Raw genomic sequence first — 13,774 nt, 5'->3', positions numbered from 1 at the left:
TTTACTCTCTCGAATGCTTTTGTGAGAATTTTTTAAATCCTTCTATTAGACCTTAAATTCATTCTCAAGAAAATTCACAAATGTTGGTTCCAATTCAAATTGAAAGACATGCGATAATCTCAGCACTTCTTCATGAATGTGCTGTTTTGTTTCCAGATGAATGAGATCACTGAAAGTTTGCAGAAATTTCATTTGTCTTGTTTGATTTAACAGGCTCTGATTTTTTTCGTGAGTCTTGTTGGGTGAGTGTATTATTGTCAAGAACGAGGCAGAAGGCATTACTCGAGTATGCCAGATTCGCTGCTACCCAATCCACAACCATCTCGGTGACATAGTTATGAGGAATTTTCAGAGGTTTGACTTTTCCAGTTATCGTGTCCACACTTATACAATATTCTATTTTGATGATAAAGAAAACCATATTCTTCTTCTTCGTCATCTTCTTTGTGATTTTGTGGTCGATGCCAATGGGTTGTTGTGTTTGATTTTACCAACAGTTCTAAATTCAAACTTTTTTTTGTTTTTTTGAAATATCCTCTCCATTCATTTGGTGTAAATTTTGACCAATCGTGAATGACAAGTTGCAACCATGAAAGACCCATTTGATATCCCACGATGGCAATGATCAATTTGTGATAGATTATTGTACTGAAGAGCGTGCAGTGGATATAATAATTGAAGGGAAGGAATTGTTTGATCAATTCCGAAACAACTCGATGAAAAAGTGAACAACAGGAAACGAGTGTTTGATTTCTTTTCTTTCCAATAAGTGACACGATTGTTCTATTATTACAGATGATGCGTTTTTGCAAATCCATCCTCCAATTACATGAAATGTGTAAAGAGGAGTTGTCAATGCTAGAACTCCCACAAGAGAGATGTTGAACTTTCTCTTGCTTTCTCTTGCCTTAAACAATTGGCTCATTTGGCAGTCCCGAATTTTTTGGTTCAATCGTTTCATGACATTTTCAAAACCTATCATGAAACGATTGACATGCATGTTGTCCCATTTGCTTGATGATGGAGTGAACAGAGCTGATTCATTGGAACGACTATTCGTAAATTGAAGGTCAGTTCTTTAAACCTCAATTCAACTGTTTGGTGGCAAAAAAAATTCAAAAAATGTTTTCTTCGCGAAGATTTCGGAACATTCTCTCGCGTCTACTCCGCTCGTGAAGCGCACTCCTCCTTCATCATCATCATCAACGTTAACAACTAGAAATACTCGTAGTTCTCTCCTCACCAGGTGGTCCTCTTTTTTCTCCAACATATGAAGGACGATGAGATTGTTGATTCGGATGAGTCAGGAAGTCTTCTCCCCATAAGCAGTTGTAAACACAACACTTGTGAAAGAGTTTAACCTTGTTTGGGTCATGCTTGCAAAAGCAACCACACCTCGATACGCGTGTGTGATCACGACCTCTCTCGCGTGTGCTGGGTGTGTTGAGATCTTCAGTGATTCTTCACTTCCGAGAAACACGAAAATGATGAGTGGGTAACAACACGATTCCTAAAATCATCATTGAACCTATTTATCTCGTCCCTCGTCTGTAACTGCTTTCCTTTTGAAGGTCTTCAAGTTGCTAGTTGATTATTACTTTTTGCGTTTGGAATGTCTTTTTGTATTCGCCCGTGGTGGGTCGATTGTACCATTCCAAACAACAACACGCATGCGTACGACGTATTTGTTCATAGTGTATTCACCTCACGCGATACAATTTCGGCTCTCACGTCCACAACAAAAAAATTTTTCCGTGTTTTCCATGGATGAGATCCAGCAGACACACAGTAGTACTACTCAATTCTACCATACTGCTACTTTGATCAACAACAATGTCCACTCATGTGTGTGAAGAAGAAAACAATGTTCACAAGATGAATGAAGAAGAGCATGCACTCACATTCAACAACACGCCTCCACAGCAGCCTTATGTCAACAAACATGCACAGCATGCGTCTATAACGATTGAAGGTCCATACGTTCAACAACACCAACAGCCACATGCAATGCAACATGCACTTGAGACGATTGAACACCTTCAACAAGAAGGTCATGCAACGAGGAACACAACAACACCAACTCCTCCTCTTCAATCGGAGTATGTATGGACTTTTTCACCAACAACCACAGGTGCATGCATGTTAGACACATTCTCAACTACACACAACCACTCTCAAAGTAAAATCAATGTTGTAAGTATTCACCATGATTGCAGCACACTCAAATGTACATGTATTGCGTGTTTATTGTACTATCATTCCAACCTCTACACATGTATACGAAATGTGCGAATGTCATGCATGATACATGAATGTGTTAATTGGTGAACAATGATTACTGCCGAAAACAACACTCTTTTCATTCAAATCAAAAACTTTATCCTGTTTACTGTAGACAAAAAAAGAAATGGTATGTCTTTTGATCTGTCGTATTATTGATTGGAAGATCACAACATGTATCTTTTTCGTTGACGTTCACCAAAAATGAACTATCGCAATTCGACCCTTGCATTGGACTTTAGGAACGATATTTTGGAGCTTCACAAGCCCTCGCTGCTCGATTATTGGGAGTGAGTGTTTCAACTCTCAAGAGAAGATTCAAAGAATCTTATGAGGTACAATTTCATAGGTGGCCCTATCACAAGGTAAATACCGTTCGATCACACACAATGAGAAATATGGTCACATTTTCTATTTTCACGCATAATAATTATTTGAACTATTTACAAAGTTAACAAATTTAGAGAAGCGTCATTCACTGTGGTTTTATATCAACGATGAGAATGAAGATGAGAAATTTATTTCTTCAAAATGTGAACAAGTATTAGAAAAGGCTTTTGAAAATTGTACACTTCCTCTGGAACATTATTTTTCCGAATTAAAACCAAAACCAAGAAAGAAAGATTTCACATTTTTGAATTACATTCCTCAACATGAGATGAGTTCTCATGCAGCAACAACATCAGAATTATCGATGAGAGAGCCTCGATTGAAAGGTGGATCCAAACAATTATATCAAATTATGGAAGATTGTAAATAGACCTACCTCTATCGTTCAAGCATTGAATATCTGTGCTGACGTCACAACAATTTAACGCTTGATTCTTTTGAGGCAACTTTTGGAATGATCATTTCCGTTTCAAAAATTTGCAAACAAGCTCAAAGGTTATTGATCGATTGAGTGTGACACTTTTCAAATATGAGAAAAGGATCAGAGAAAGTTCCTGCTTTACAAATTTGAGATGAACGATGCATGTGCTTGATATGTATGGTCGCAAATGCGTCAATTACGTCAACGTCTCTTCTGATCCAAACATTCAACCCACAACGTTGCAGGACTTTTGATCAAAAGAGTGCAGCTTTATTTTTTAAGAAAATCCACATTTTAGGTCTCTCTGATTGCATAATTGATCCGTACGTATTTCTATCCAAATTTGAACACTGTTTGCTGAGCTCACACTTACAAATTTGAACCCAAACAAGGCGATCTATCATCCCTCTTCTTTTTTAACGGATCAGAACCAGTCAAACCTGCTCGAAATACACCTGGAAGTATACTGTTCAAACACACACAAAAACAAACATCACAACATTGGCAGCATCAACCTTGTCATGGATCAAACACAACAACACAAAAATAATTGTTTCCAAACGTTTGTATGGTTGCCGAAAGAGTCACCGCAGAGACACATCATGGCTGTGAAACCATTACCACACAATGAGCAGCAACAGAAGGCCATGTTGCCCTCTAAAAGGAAGACATTTGAATCAGAGGGAAAATTCTTTTATGAAGTTTCCAATTCTTCTTCTCATCATCATTCATCACGTTATTCTTCAACAACAACAATAACCACAACAACCACAATCAGCACCGAAAAGATGCAACAAAACATGCAACATGGTGCAAAATTTGAAGGAAAGAGAAAATTCGAAGGCATTGTGAAACAACAACGCACATCTCCCATCTTGCCCTCGGCTAGTTGTCGATTACAAGTGGTATGTTATAGCCAGTGTGAGTTACATGTGTACATGTCATTGTGAATGTGTATTTACTCTTATTTCATTGCATGGTGATCAATCCCACGACTTATCATTTGCGACTTTGATCAATCGAATAATATCATGTGTGCGATCATGCAGTCTCTTGAGGAGATGGTAAGTCCTTCATTGTTTAATAATAATTATTGATCATCATTGATTCTGCGCACAACTCATCTGTTGGATTTTCATTTGTGACATGAATTTTTCGCACACCAACGCACTGGTAGTCAAAATACTTTCATTCGCCGCAGTCGATTGCAGCTCGCATGCTTGGAGTGAGTGTTTCTACATTGAAGAGAAGATACAAGGAAGTGAGCAATGGAAACCGTTGGCCTTATTCTAAGGTAGGATTAATAATGTTTAATTTGCTTCTAAAATTCAATTTGAATTCTCATACATGCCACTAATTTTGTTTAATTGAAAATCTATAGATGTCCCTTAATGAAAAAAAGAAAAGTTTGTGGTTTTATATCAATGAAGAGGATGAGAGTGAAACAACCATCTCCAACGAATGTCATCTTGTGTTACAGAAAGCTTTTCAAAATTGTACTCTTCCTCCTTCTTTTTACTTTTCAGATAAAAGAAAGAAAATAACATTTCTAAAGTATAGACCTTCTACTGATAATAGTCAAGAGAAAAGATAAGGATGACAATGTGATGAAAATGCACCCTTTCATGCAGCGGTATTTGGATAAGATGAGGCATCATAAAAGTACTATCGATGACCAACAACAGCACTGCCCTGAAACAATGGTTTAGGCCAATGATTAATCAGTCTCATCGAAAGAGAGAAATACGAATGAGTTGAAGTGTTTGTTTCACACTTTCATCATTGACCTTAATTATGAATGATCATAATCACTAGAGTTTACGATTACCAAAAATGTGCCAGAAACTTTCACACGGTTCTTCTCAAACTGACCATTCATTTCTTGTATTTTCGCTTCAAGAAGAACATTGCCACTTCAATTCTGTTCTTGTTTTAAATCAATTTGGTCCTTACAAAAGTAAATTCATGACTTCTTTCGTTTTTTCCTCAATATACAGAGTTCTAACATTACCATCTATTATTACTGATATCAATCATATCATCATGGTCGTGGGTTTTAATCCTTTAAAAAGGGAACGTCTCCTTTCGAAATGAATGATGATGACATCATTTAATTGTATTTGACTGCAATTTTTCTTGGATTCACTAATTTTTCAAATTCTTCTTTCACCTTCAACTTGGATTAAATTACCAACTTTTAGAAACTTCACAAGTCGTCACTTCTCTCAATAACAAATCCTCCAAGATATCCCTTAATAATTGTGTTTCGATTTGCAACAAGGATGTTTCAAAAGTTTGAGTGAAAAATTTGAGATTAAAGATTTCACACGCTCCTGTTTATCGCATGTGGATACTCGACTTCAAACCAAAGAGTATTCACATCTAAATCCACAAGAATGAAAATTGTTGATTATCAAATATTGTTATGACGATCCAAATTTGTAGCGGTTGCTTTATCCGTTTTCATTACCCACTTTAAAAAAAATTCACAAATTTCTCTTTCAGCTGGAGGTGATCCGAATTTGCTCTTGTGGCACATCCTGAATCATCATCACCATCATCATAATATCATTATTGAATACTGAATCATCATTTGGACTTTATAATTCTTTATGGTGAATAACAACAATCATATGATTGCAACCTCTAATATTCGGCCATCATCATCCGAGATGGTTGAGGATGCCAGTAGTACCACTCGATCAAAAACCAACTCCGTCTCCTTCTCGGAACCACTCACACAAAAGAATGATGATGAGGAAGGAGAAAAAGCCTCCTTTTCCACCCTTCATGAAGGAGGAACCATGGTCATGTTGGAAGAGCAGGCTGAACGTCCAATAATATCGAGCACCATGCTACCCAATCACAAGCCTATTTTGAAATCTGCTTCTCAACTACTCACTCAACGAAAGAAGAGTAAGAAGGAAGAATTATCCACAGTTTCCTATTCCTCCAATGCAAAGAGTTTACACACGATGGATGTGCTCCGATTATTGAGAGAGTCTTCAGATGTGGAAAATAGAATTCGAAAAAACCACAGAATTTTGGAGAGAACGTCGTTTTTTGGTGGTTTTTCTGAAATGGAATTTGTGTGGACCTTTTTAACTGTTTTAGGAGTTTTGGGAGGAATGATTGGATTTTGTTTGGACACTTTAGTGGACTATATTTTTGTTGGAAGAGACTCAATGATTGAAGGAATGGTTGATGCATCTCCATCATTGAAAATGTTTGTCTGGATTTTATATAACTTGGCTTTTGTGATTTTTTCAGTATTACTGACTTTATGGGTCTCTCCAATTGCTGAAGGAAGTGGAATTCCTTCGGTGAAAGCAATTTTGGTAAGTTTGTCCACCACATTGAATGTGTTGTCAATATTCATTATATTACTGTTGTATGTTAATTCTACGGAATGCATTGATTTTAATGTCAACTCATAACACTTTTTATAATGAATGTTCGAAACATGTCTTCTGCTCTTGAAAACACACATAGACTGGTGTGGATAGCTTGAAAGAACCGCTGAGTTTAAAAAATCTGTTGGTAAAGATGGTAGGAGTACCATGTGTAGTAGGGTCTGGATTATTCTCTGGTAAAGTGGGTGGTATGATTGCCATTGGTGCAGCTCTAGCAGACAATCTTTTAAAGCTCAAACCTTTTCGTGCTATGAGAAAGAATAAGACTCTTCGTGTGCAATTAATTGGTTGTGGATGTGCTCTTGGAGTTGGAGCCGTGTTTGGTACACCTGCTGGTGGTGTCTTGTTCGCATTGGAGGCAGTCGGAACGTATTACAGTTTGCGTAACTATTTGAAGAATTTTTATGTAGCTCTCATTGCTGCCTATGTGTCACGTTTGTTGCACACGTGGCAAGAGCATTCAATTTTATTAGTTCCTGTTTATAATGTTAATTTGGACGTACCATCATTTACAGTGATGGACTTCCTTTCACTTGGATTTTTAGGAATTATTATGGGATTATTAGGAGTTTTATTTACATTCTTGAATGAGAAATTGTTGTGGCTCCGAAACAAAATTGGTCGAAGATATTTCCTCTTCTTTAGAAGAAAGCATTTTAACATTGAGGATCCAAAGAGCAAATTCAAATTCCTCAAATATCCTCTCACATTTGTCCAAACTCAATTTTTATGGTCAGTCATCATTTGCATTATTACATCCATATTGATTTATCCAACCGTGATTGGAAAATTCATGTCACTCTCACCAGGAAAACTCATTGAAGATTTGATGATGAACAAACCCTTACTAAAAGAAAACGGTGCCCAAGGTGAATGGATTCCTGCCGCACTCTCTGACAAAATCAGTGAGTCCAGTATGGACACAATGCCTTACGAGTACTATGCTGAAGTGTTCAAGAATTTGGCACTCTTCATTCTCGTTCGTGTGATTCTTTCACCTCTCTCTGTCTCGTTACCACTTCCAACATGTATCTACGTAACATTACTGATTATGGGCGCAGGTATTGGAAGATTTTGGGGAGAATTGTTTGCCTTTGCACTTCCTGATGGTTGGTCGGCTATTGCTGATACAGAAAAGACCTATTCCTATATTCGTCCAGGAGCATATGCTCTCGTAGGCGGCTTAGCGCTTTCAGCAAGTGCCACACAAGCTTTCAGTACAGTCTTCATGTTTTTAGAAATTGCAGGTATGGGAATTCATTGGCCGGCATGTCTAGCTAGTTTGATTGCTGTGAAAATTTCAAGAGCCCTCTACTATTCTGCGTACGATGCTCAAATTAAGCTGAGAGGATGGCCAGCTCTCCTGGAAACTAAAACTGATAGTGAAGACATGAAAGTTAGAGATATCATGACCAATGTAGAAAAAATGATTATTTTGGAAGAAAAAACGACCTTCAATGAATTGGAAGAAATATTCGAATCCAAAGATGCTATTCCCAAGACTTTCCCTGTTGTCAACACGAAAAAGGATTTAGTGTTACTTGGAGTCGTGAGTGTCATTCAGTTGAGAACTCTTTACGACACAAAGAAGGAAGAGTTGTCTAAACTATTCTTACAATTGGAAGCTCAAAGACAAAAAGAGCTGGCAAAATCAAATAATCAAAACACTCCCACTATTGTCATGACAACAGATGAACAACAAGCGCCTTCATCCACAACTATTGATTTTGACAATTTACCAGAGTTATCACTTGACGAGATCAAGCAAGGTATTTCCAAGCCTGTGACCACATCCAACTATTTCTATGACATTTTTGATGAATTTATTGGATTTAAGGATTATGTCGGTCAAGCTGAAAACATCGAGCAAGCCCACGAAGAGGAAGAGGGCAATGAAATTTTCCAAAAAATTGAACAAATTACTGGTATCGATGCATTGAATAACACAACAGGTGACACTACCGAGGGCCAAGTAGATAGTGTCAGCAGTGCTCAATCTTCTGCTATTGAACTCGAAGAGACTGCTTCACCTGAAATGGAAGTCATTCAAGAAAAGAAGAGACAACCCATCCGATTGGATTATGACACTTGTCAAATCAGTATTGCCGAGGATACACCTGCTATTATTGCTCACTTGTTGTTCTCACAATTGAGATTGGACGATGTATTTGTATTGTGGAATGGTCGAGTCATTGGTCAACTACACCGTGAAGTATTGATTAAGGGTATTTCCGAAAAGAAGAATTTATTTTCAAAACTATCACAAATGAAAAAGACCAAGTAATATGGATGAACATTTTCAATTATTATTACTCTAAATTATTGTTCTTGAAAGTATTATGAAAGAGACTTGTAATACAATATTCTAATACCTTAACATGTTGTTGATGAACAAGCACAGTGGTACATTGGTCGTTATTCTTTGACATATTTCCTAAAAAGTATCAATACCAAATCTAGTTACCAAACTTCATTGAACCATTTTCATACCACACACATTTTAATGATCAATCAACACCTTTGAAAAAACCATGTCTCTCACCAACATTCTACCGAGTACTCTCGCCACTCACGGAGGTGGTTTGTTAGATCCTCAGAAACTCTTCGATGAAATTTGGCAGGCCGACGTGAATCGCATCACACCTCTCAATGCTCTTCCTTCAAAACCTGGTGAATACTATACTCCATATATATGTCTCGTGTTGAGTCAAATCAATTCAAATCAACATCACTTGTTCAATTTGTACAAGTACCATTCCTCATTACAAAGCTATGTGAAAACCAATCCTCGTGAATTTTTAAAATCTCGATTGCCTCAAACTCGAACCTATTCTCTCATTGCAACATTATTTGATAATTATAAAGAAGATCAACGATTGAGAGAAACCAATACAGAACAAGAAGCGATTGAAATTGATGAATTTTTGGATGGAATTTTGCAGACGCGATGCATTCAATTATTGGGAGCCTATTTGAAACAAATTGGTTTGATTAAAAGAATCAATGACGAAGAGGGAGAGCATGAGAGCATGAGAATGACAGCAGAAAGCGGTGTATCACCTTCATTGAAATCATTCTTATTGAATATGTGGTTCCAACAATATCCTTTGAATTTCAATAATCCAGATTTATCAGGATTTGAACATTGTGTGGTTGGAGAGAGAAATAAGCAAAAAGTTTCTGGATATCATTATTGGTTTAAGGTAAGTGTGTGAGGTGACATTGTCGGAGAGTTGAACCTAATCCTAATTTGTAATTACACTGTCACACCACTGATGCTGGGTACTTCTATTAGTATTATTATGACGACTCAGTCTACAATGAACGAGGATTTGATTCCATCTCTGCTAGTGTTCGAAGGGATCAACAACTCACACCGGATTTTGTCCAAGTTCAATTCAATAAGATATCTCAAGATAGTCCCTATCATTTCACACAAGGAGATTTGAAATCCATGTGGGTTGGTGTCTCTCCCGAATGTTACATTGCATTGTTGACATTGGCTCAAGTCGTTCACTCATCTCCTGCCCTAAGACACATTCTCGATTGTGTGCCCATTCATGGAAGTTGGTATCGAATTGAGGTGCAGTCAGCGGTGGATAATGAGACTGGAGAGGTTCGTCTTCGAAGTGTGTTTCCAGAGTTTAGAGGTTTGATTTTAATAAGTGGGCAATAATAAAGACAAGAAAAACAAAGTGTGAGTTCTGGTGCATGAATTCCAAAATTGCAACAGAATTTCGAATAGCATGAAATGACACTTCTCGAAGAATTATAACTTTCAATAAATTATTCTGTTTTAATGAGTTTGTGACAAGAATAGACATTTTGTACAGTATATCTTGGCGCAGTCATTGATTCATTGAGGCTCATGATTAATCAATGGAATAATAATGATCTTCCGTAATTGTGTATGGATACTTTCGAATCCAATCGTCAATAATTTCTTTTAAAGTTAAATTAGGATACAATTGTTCTGGTGAAAGAGGTGTTCGTGTGACAGGATCAAACAATCCATTGTCTTTTAAATGTTTTAAAATTGCTGATCGTTCATAGGAAATTCCTGAGGGCGTCACGACTGGATCTCTCATGATGGTAAATGTAATTTTACAACATAGCACGTCAGGTACTTCCAACTCCTATTTAATTTGAATTCAAAATGCATGATTGTCACCATTATTGATGAACGATTAGTCAACCACAACCAAATTTTCAGTCAACCAAATCACTAACCTTAGGTGGATGAATATTTTGATCAAAAAACGATTCTAATTGAAATTGTTTCAAATTAAATTCCTCTCTCTCCGAGTCAGACATTTGTTTTTTCTCACTCTCTCGCATCAACTTTCCCACAAATTTCTTCATTTCAATCACCACATGTTGACGTTCCTGTTCTTGTTTTTCATATTTTCTAGCTCGTGATTGATCAATTCCCTTATAAATACTCAATAACATTGAACTCGATGTATTATGTAACTCCTTTGCCAAAACCTCAGCCTTCAAAAAAGCCTTCTCTGCATCATCATAATGCATTGTATGCAAATAAGCCTCTCCCATCAAATAATAAGCCTTAACAAATTTAGGGTTCAATTTAATTGCCACTTTACATTCCTCAATGGCTTGTTCATACTGCATCAATTTAATAAAACACAATGCAATGTTCGTCTTGAAAAAGGGATCACTATCATTGGTATAGGAAAAGCCTTCTTGATAGTTTTTAATGGCCTGTAAATATTCTTTCCGTTGATAATGAGTATTTCCTTTTTCCTTTAATTTTTGTGCTGCCTTATCAAAATCCATCTGTAGTAGAAGTATACTACACTTCCGAAGAATAGTTTGAATCGATAAGAAGAGAAGATCCCGAGATGTTCCGATTGAGAGGATATGCTGAAACTCAAAAAAACAAAACTTTTTTAGAGAATTTTTTTTTGAAAAAATTTGTTCGCACGCATTCTTTTGATTTGAAACAAAATCGGAGACTCTTTTTGAATTGCTCGATTATATGCTTCACACTTTGTAGAGAGAGAGAGGATTTGATTGCAGAGTAGATTAGAATATCTAACATTGATTGGGATTTGGAAAGATTTGAAACAAGATTTTGTAAATTAATTGTTTTGAACTTCCCTGATGAATTTTGGATCATCATCAACAATGAAAATTCGATCCTTCCTTCCGATGATGAGGATATCTTTGATCAAGAATCAAAATCTATCCTCATCACCTCTATTTAAAAACAAAAATCTATCCTCATCGTGGAATTATGGTAATCATGTTACCTTAATGAACACCATTTCCGATCAATCTCAATGTAATATGAAGAATTACCATCGTTGTGTGGCATGTAACATCCATTTAACCACCACAACAATGAATCAAACAGCAAACAAAACATCAGCGAATAATGAATCATGTACGAATGGTTCTTTGTATGAATTGACTGCCAAGGATATTCATGGCTCGGAATATCTATTGAGTGATTTGAAAGGAAAAGTGTGTCTGATTGTAAACACGGCAAGTAGTTGTGGATTTACGAAACAATTTGAAGAATTGCAACAACTCTATGATACGTATGGAAAGAGTGGAAAATTTGAAGTTATTGCCTTTCCCAGTAATTCATTCAATCAAGAAACAGGTTCGAATGAACAAGTGTGTCAATTTGCAAAATCAAAATTTAATGTGACATTTAAAATGATGGAGAAAGTGGATGTGAATGGTGCCTCCACTCATCCTGTGTATCAATATTTGAAAGAAAAGGGACCACATGGTCTATTGGGAACAACTGCCATCAAATGGAACTTTACCAAGTTCTTGATTGATAAAAACGGTAATGTGATTGCTAGATATGCTCCAACCACCACTCCATCTTCGATCGTCAAAGGTAGGTTAGTGAAACTTTTCAACGAATTGTGAAATGATCGATTTGTTCATGCATTATTCCTTCCTAACTTTGCATTTTGTTAGATATTGAAAAAGCCTTAGAACAATAATCCTATACTGCGTGTTGTTGACACTGTAGCTGTTTCTGTAGATTAAATTTTTCTTATTCACCTAATCATGAAATGCTATCAAGTGATGACTCATTCGGCGATGCAAACGCCATCAAAATTATGATCATTTACAAAGAGTCACTCGGATTTGACCACTATTGACCTCTTCAAAATCCACACGGTTATTCTTCAAATAATTTATAATGATTGGTTTGATTTTTGGTCCTCGCTTATCGGAGTGACTTCCTGCTCCATGAACAATTGTAAATTGCTTGCAACCCTTCTTTTTAAGCTCACTCATTCGATGTATCACAATATCCAGAACAAATTGAGAATATTGGCAATGCAGATCCAAAACATCTACGGGATTATTCTTATTACTTTTAGTATGTATTTAAATGTGCATCCAAGTTGTGATAATGAGAGGCGTGTTGTAATCATCATTCAATTAAGCATGACATTGTAACGCAAGAACCCCCAAATACTATTTGAACTTACATGAATTTCAGCATTTCCTCCGAAGATTGGTTTTGGTACTTTTGCATTAATTCTTGATGTTTTTTGCCTTCTTCACTTAAAGCTTTTGCTTCCTCTTTTTTGTCTTGTTTGAAGGCTTTTTGTGACTTGGAAAAGCATTCTGCCATGAGAGACGCCTCTTTTTCAATGTTTTTCTCAAGCTCAGCAAAGAGTTTTTGCGCTACCATTGATTTTGTTAAATTCATGAGTATGTTGATATTTTGTGCAAAATTGACAGGTGTCCACAATGATGTGTGTGGCATTAAAATTCAAGAGTTCAACAACCCATCTTGACGCTGCAACTCACCTTCTGATTGAATTTCATAAAACGTTTGTCGTTGGCGATCAAATCTCCATCCAAAATCACGCAAAGTCTCTTCAATTAAATTCCAAGCGAATTGGACACTTTGTTCATTCTCTCCTCCAATCACAACACCTCGACTATTTTCTTCAATACTCACTCGACATTGAGACCTTTGTTGAATTTCATTGATGTTCTTTCCCTTCTCACCAATGACATATTTGATGATCTTCTCACTCGGAGTGAGAGGATAACGTTTTGAGAATTTGAAACCTCTGCTGCCATTACTACTACTAGTCGTTGTCGTCGAATAACAGACAGCAGAAGGAGAACTAGTATGAATCGTGGATGGAATCAAGATCTTGTTTTTGAGAGATTTTGATGTTTGACTCATCTTCATGATGGCTTTGGACATTGAAGTACTTTCAACGCAAAGGCTTTTTGGGTGCCGCTACAAAAAACCGTTACA

The 13,774-nt window shown here is 36.6% G+C and overlaps 7 protein-coding genes across 7 annotated transcripts; 5 read left to right on the top strand and 2 right to left on the bottom strand.

The window, feature by feature from the left end:
- Window positions 1–1,833: 1,833 nt before the first annotated feature.
- FDP41_003365 (uncharacterized protein) lies at window positions 1,834–3,040 on the top strand (the record flags this gene model as incomplete). The annotated part of the gene is made up of 4 exons (XM_044706661.1): window positions 1,834–2,193; window positions 2,396–2,410; window positions 2,523–2,645; window positions 2,732–3,040. 4 exons carry the CDS (start codon window positions 1,834–1,836, stop codon window positions 3,038–3,040), a joined length of 807 nt encoding a protein of 268 aa, XP_044562086.1.
- Window positions 3,041–3,693: 653 nt separating this feature from the next.
- On the top strand, window positions 3,694–4,685 carry FDP41_003364 (uncharacterized protein; the record flags this gene model as incomplete). Its single annotated transcript, XM_044706660.1, has 4 exons — window positions 3,694–3,996; window positions 4,141–4,155; window positions 4,269–4,385; window positions 4,473–4,685. The coding sequence occupies 4 exons, from the start codon at window positions 3,694–3,696 to the stop codon at window positions 4,683–4,685; spliced, it is 648 nt and encodes a 215-aa protein (XP_044562085.1).
- Window positions 4,686–5,724: 1,039 nt separating this feature from the next.
- FDP41_003363 (uncharacterized protein) lies at window positions 5,725–8,788 on the top strand (the record flags this gene model as incomplete). Its single annotated transcript, XM_044706659.1, has 2 exons — window positions 5,725–6,429; window positions 6,584–8,788. The coding sequence occupies 2 exons, from the start codon at window positions 5,725–5,727 to the stop codon at window positions 8,786–8,788; spliced, it is 2,910 nt and encodes a 969-aa protein (XP_044562084.1).
- A 247-nt stretch (window positions 8,789–9,035) lies between these two features.
- Window positions 9,036–10,180, top strand: FDP41_003362 (uncharacterized protein; the record flags this gene model as incomplete). Its single annotated transcript, XM_044706658.1, has 2 exons — window positions 9,036–9,707; window positions 9,800–10,180. The coding sequence occupies 2 exons, from the start codon at window positions 9,036–9,038 to the stop codon at window positions 10,178–10,180; spliced, it is 1,053 nt and encodes a 350-aa protein (XP_044562083.1).
- A 196-nt stretch (window positions 10,181–10,376) lies between these two features.
- FDP41_003361 (uncharacterized protein) lies at window positions 10,377–11,301 on the bottom strand (the record flags this gene model as incomplete). Its single annotated transcript, XM_044706657.1, has 2 exons — window positions 10,377–10,640; window positions 10,735–11,301. The coding sequence occupies 2 exons, from the start codon at window positions 11,299–11,301 to the stop codon at window positions 10,377–10,379; spliced, it is 831 nt and encodes a 276-aa protein (XP_044562082.1).
- A 351-nt stretch (window positions 11,302–11,652) lies between these two features.
- Window positions 11,653–12,488, top strand: FDP41_003360 (uncharacterized protein; the record flags this gene model as incomplete). The annotated part of the gene is made up of 2 exons (XM_044706656.1): window positions 11,653–12,379; window positions 12,463–12,488. The coding sequence occupies 2 exons, from the start codon at window positions 11,653–11,655 to the stop codon at window positions 12,486–12,488; spliced, it is 753 nt and encodes a 250-aa protein (XP_044562081.1).
- A 124-nt stretch (window positions 12,489–12,612) lies between these two features.
- On the bottom strand, window positions 12,613–13,720 carry FDP41_003359 (uncharacterized protein; the record flags this gene model as incomplete). The annotated part of the gene is made up of 3 exons (XM_044706654.1): window positions 12,613–12,868; window positions 12,987–13,185; window positions 13,312–13,720. 3 exons carry the CDS (start codon window positions 13,718–13,720, stop codon window positions 12,613–12,615), a joined length of 864 nt encoding a protein of 287 aa, XP_044562080.1.
- Between the last annotated feature and the right edge of the window lie 54 nt (window positions 13,721–13,774).

The sequence above is a fragment of the Naegleria fowleri genome (assembly GCF_008403515.1).
Source record: "Naegleria fowleri strain ATCC 30894 chromosome Unknown tig34, whole genome shotgun sequence".
Classification (NCBI taxonomy): Eukaryota; Heterolobosea; class Eutetramitea; order Acrasida; family Naegleriidae; genus Naegleria; species Naegleria fowleri.
The sequence above is the reverse complement of the archived record's forward strand: the minus strand, read 5'-3'. Positions and strand labels throughout refer to the sequence as shown.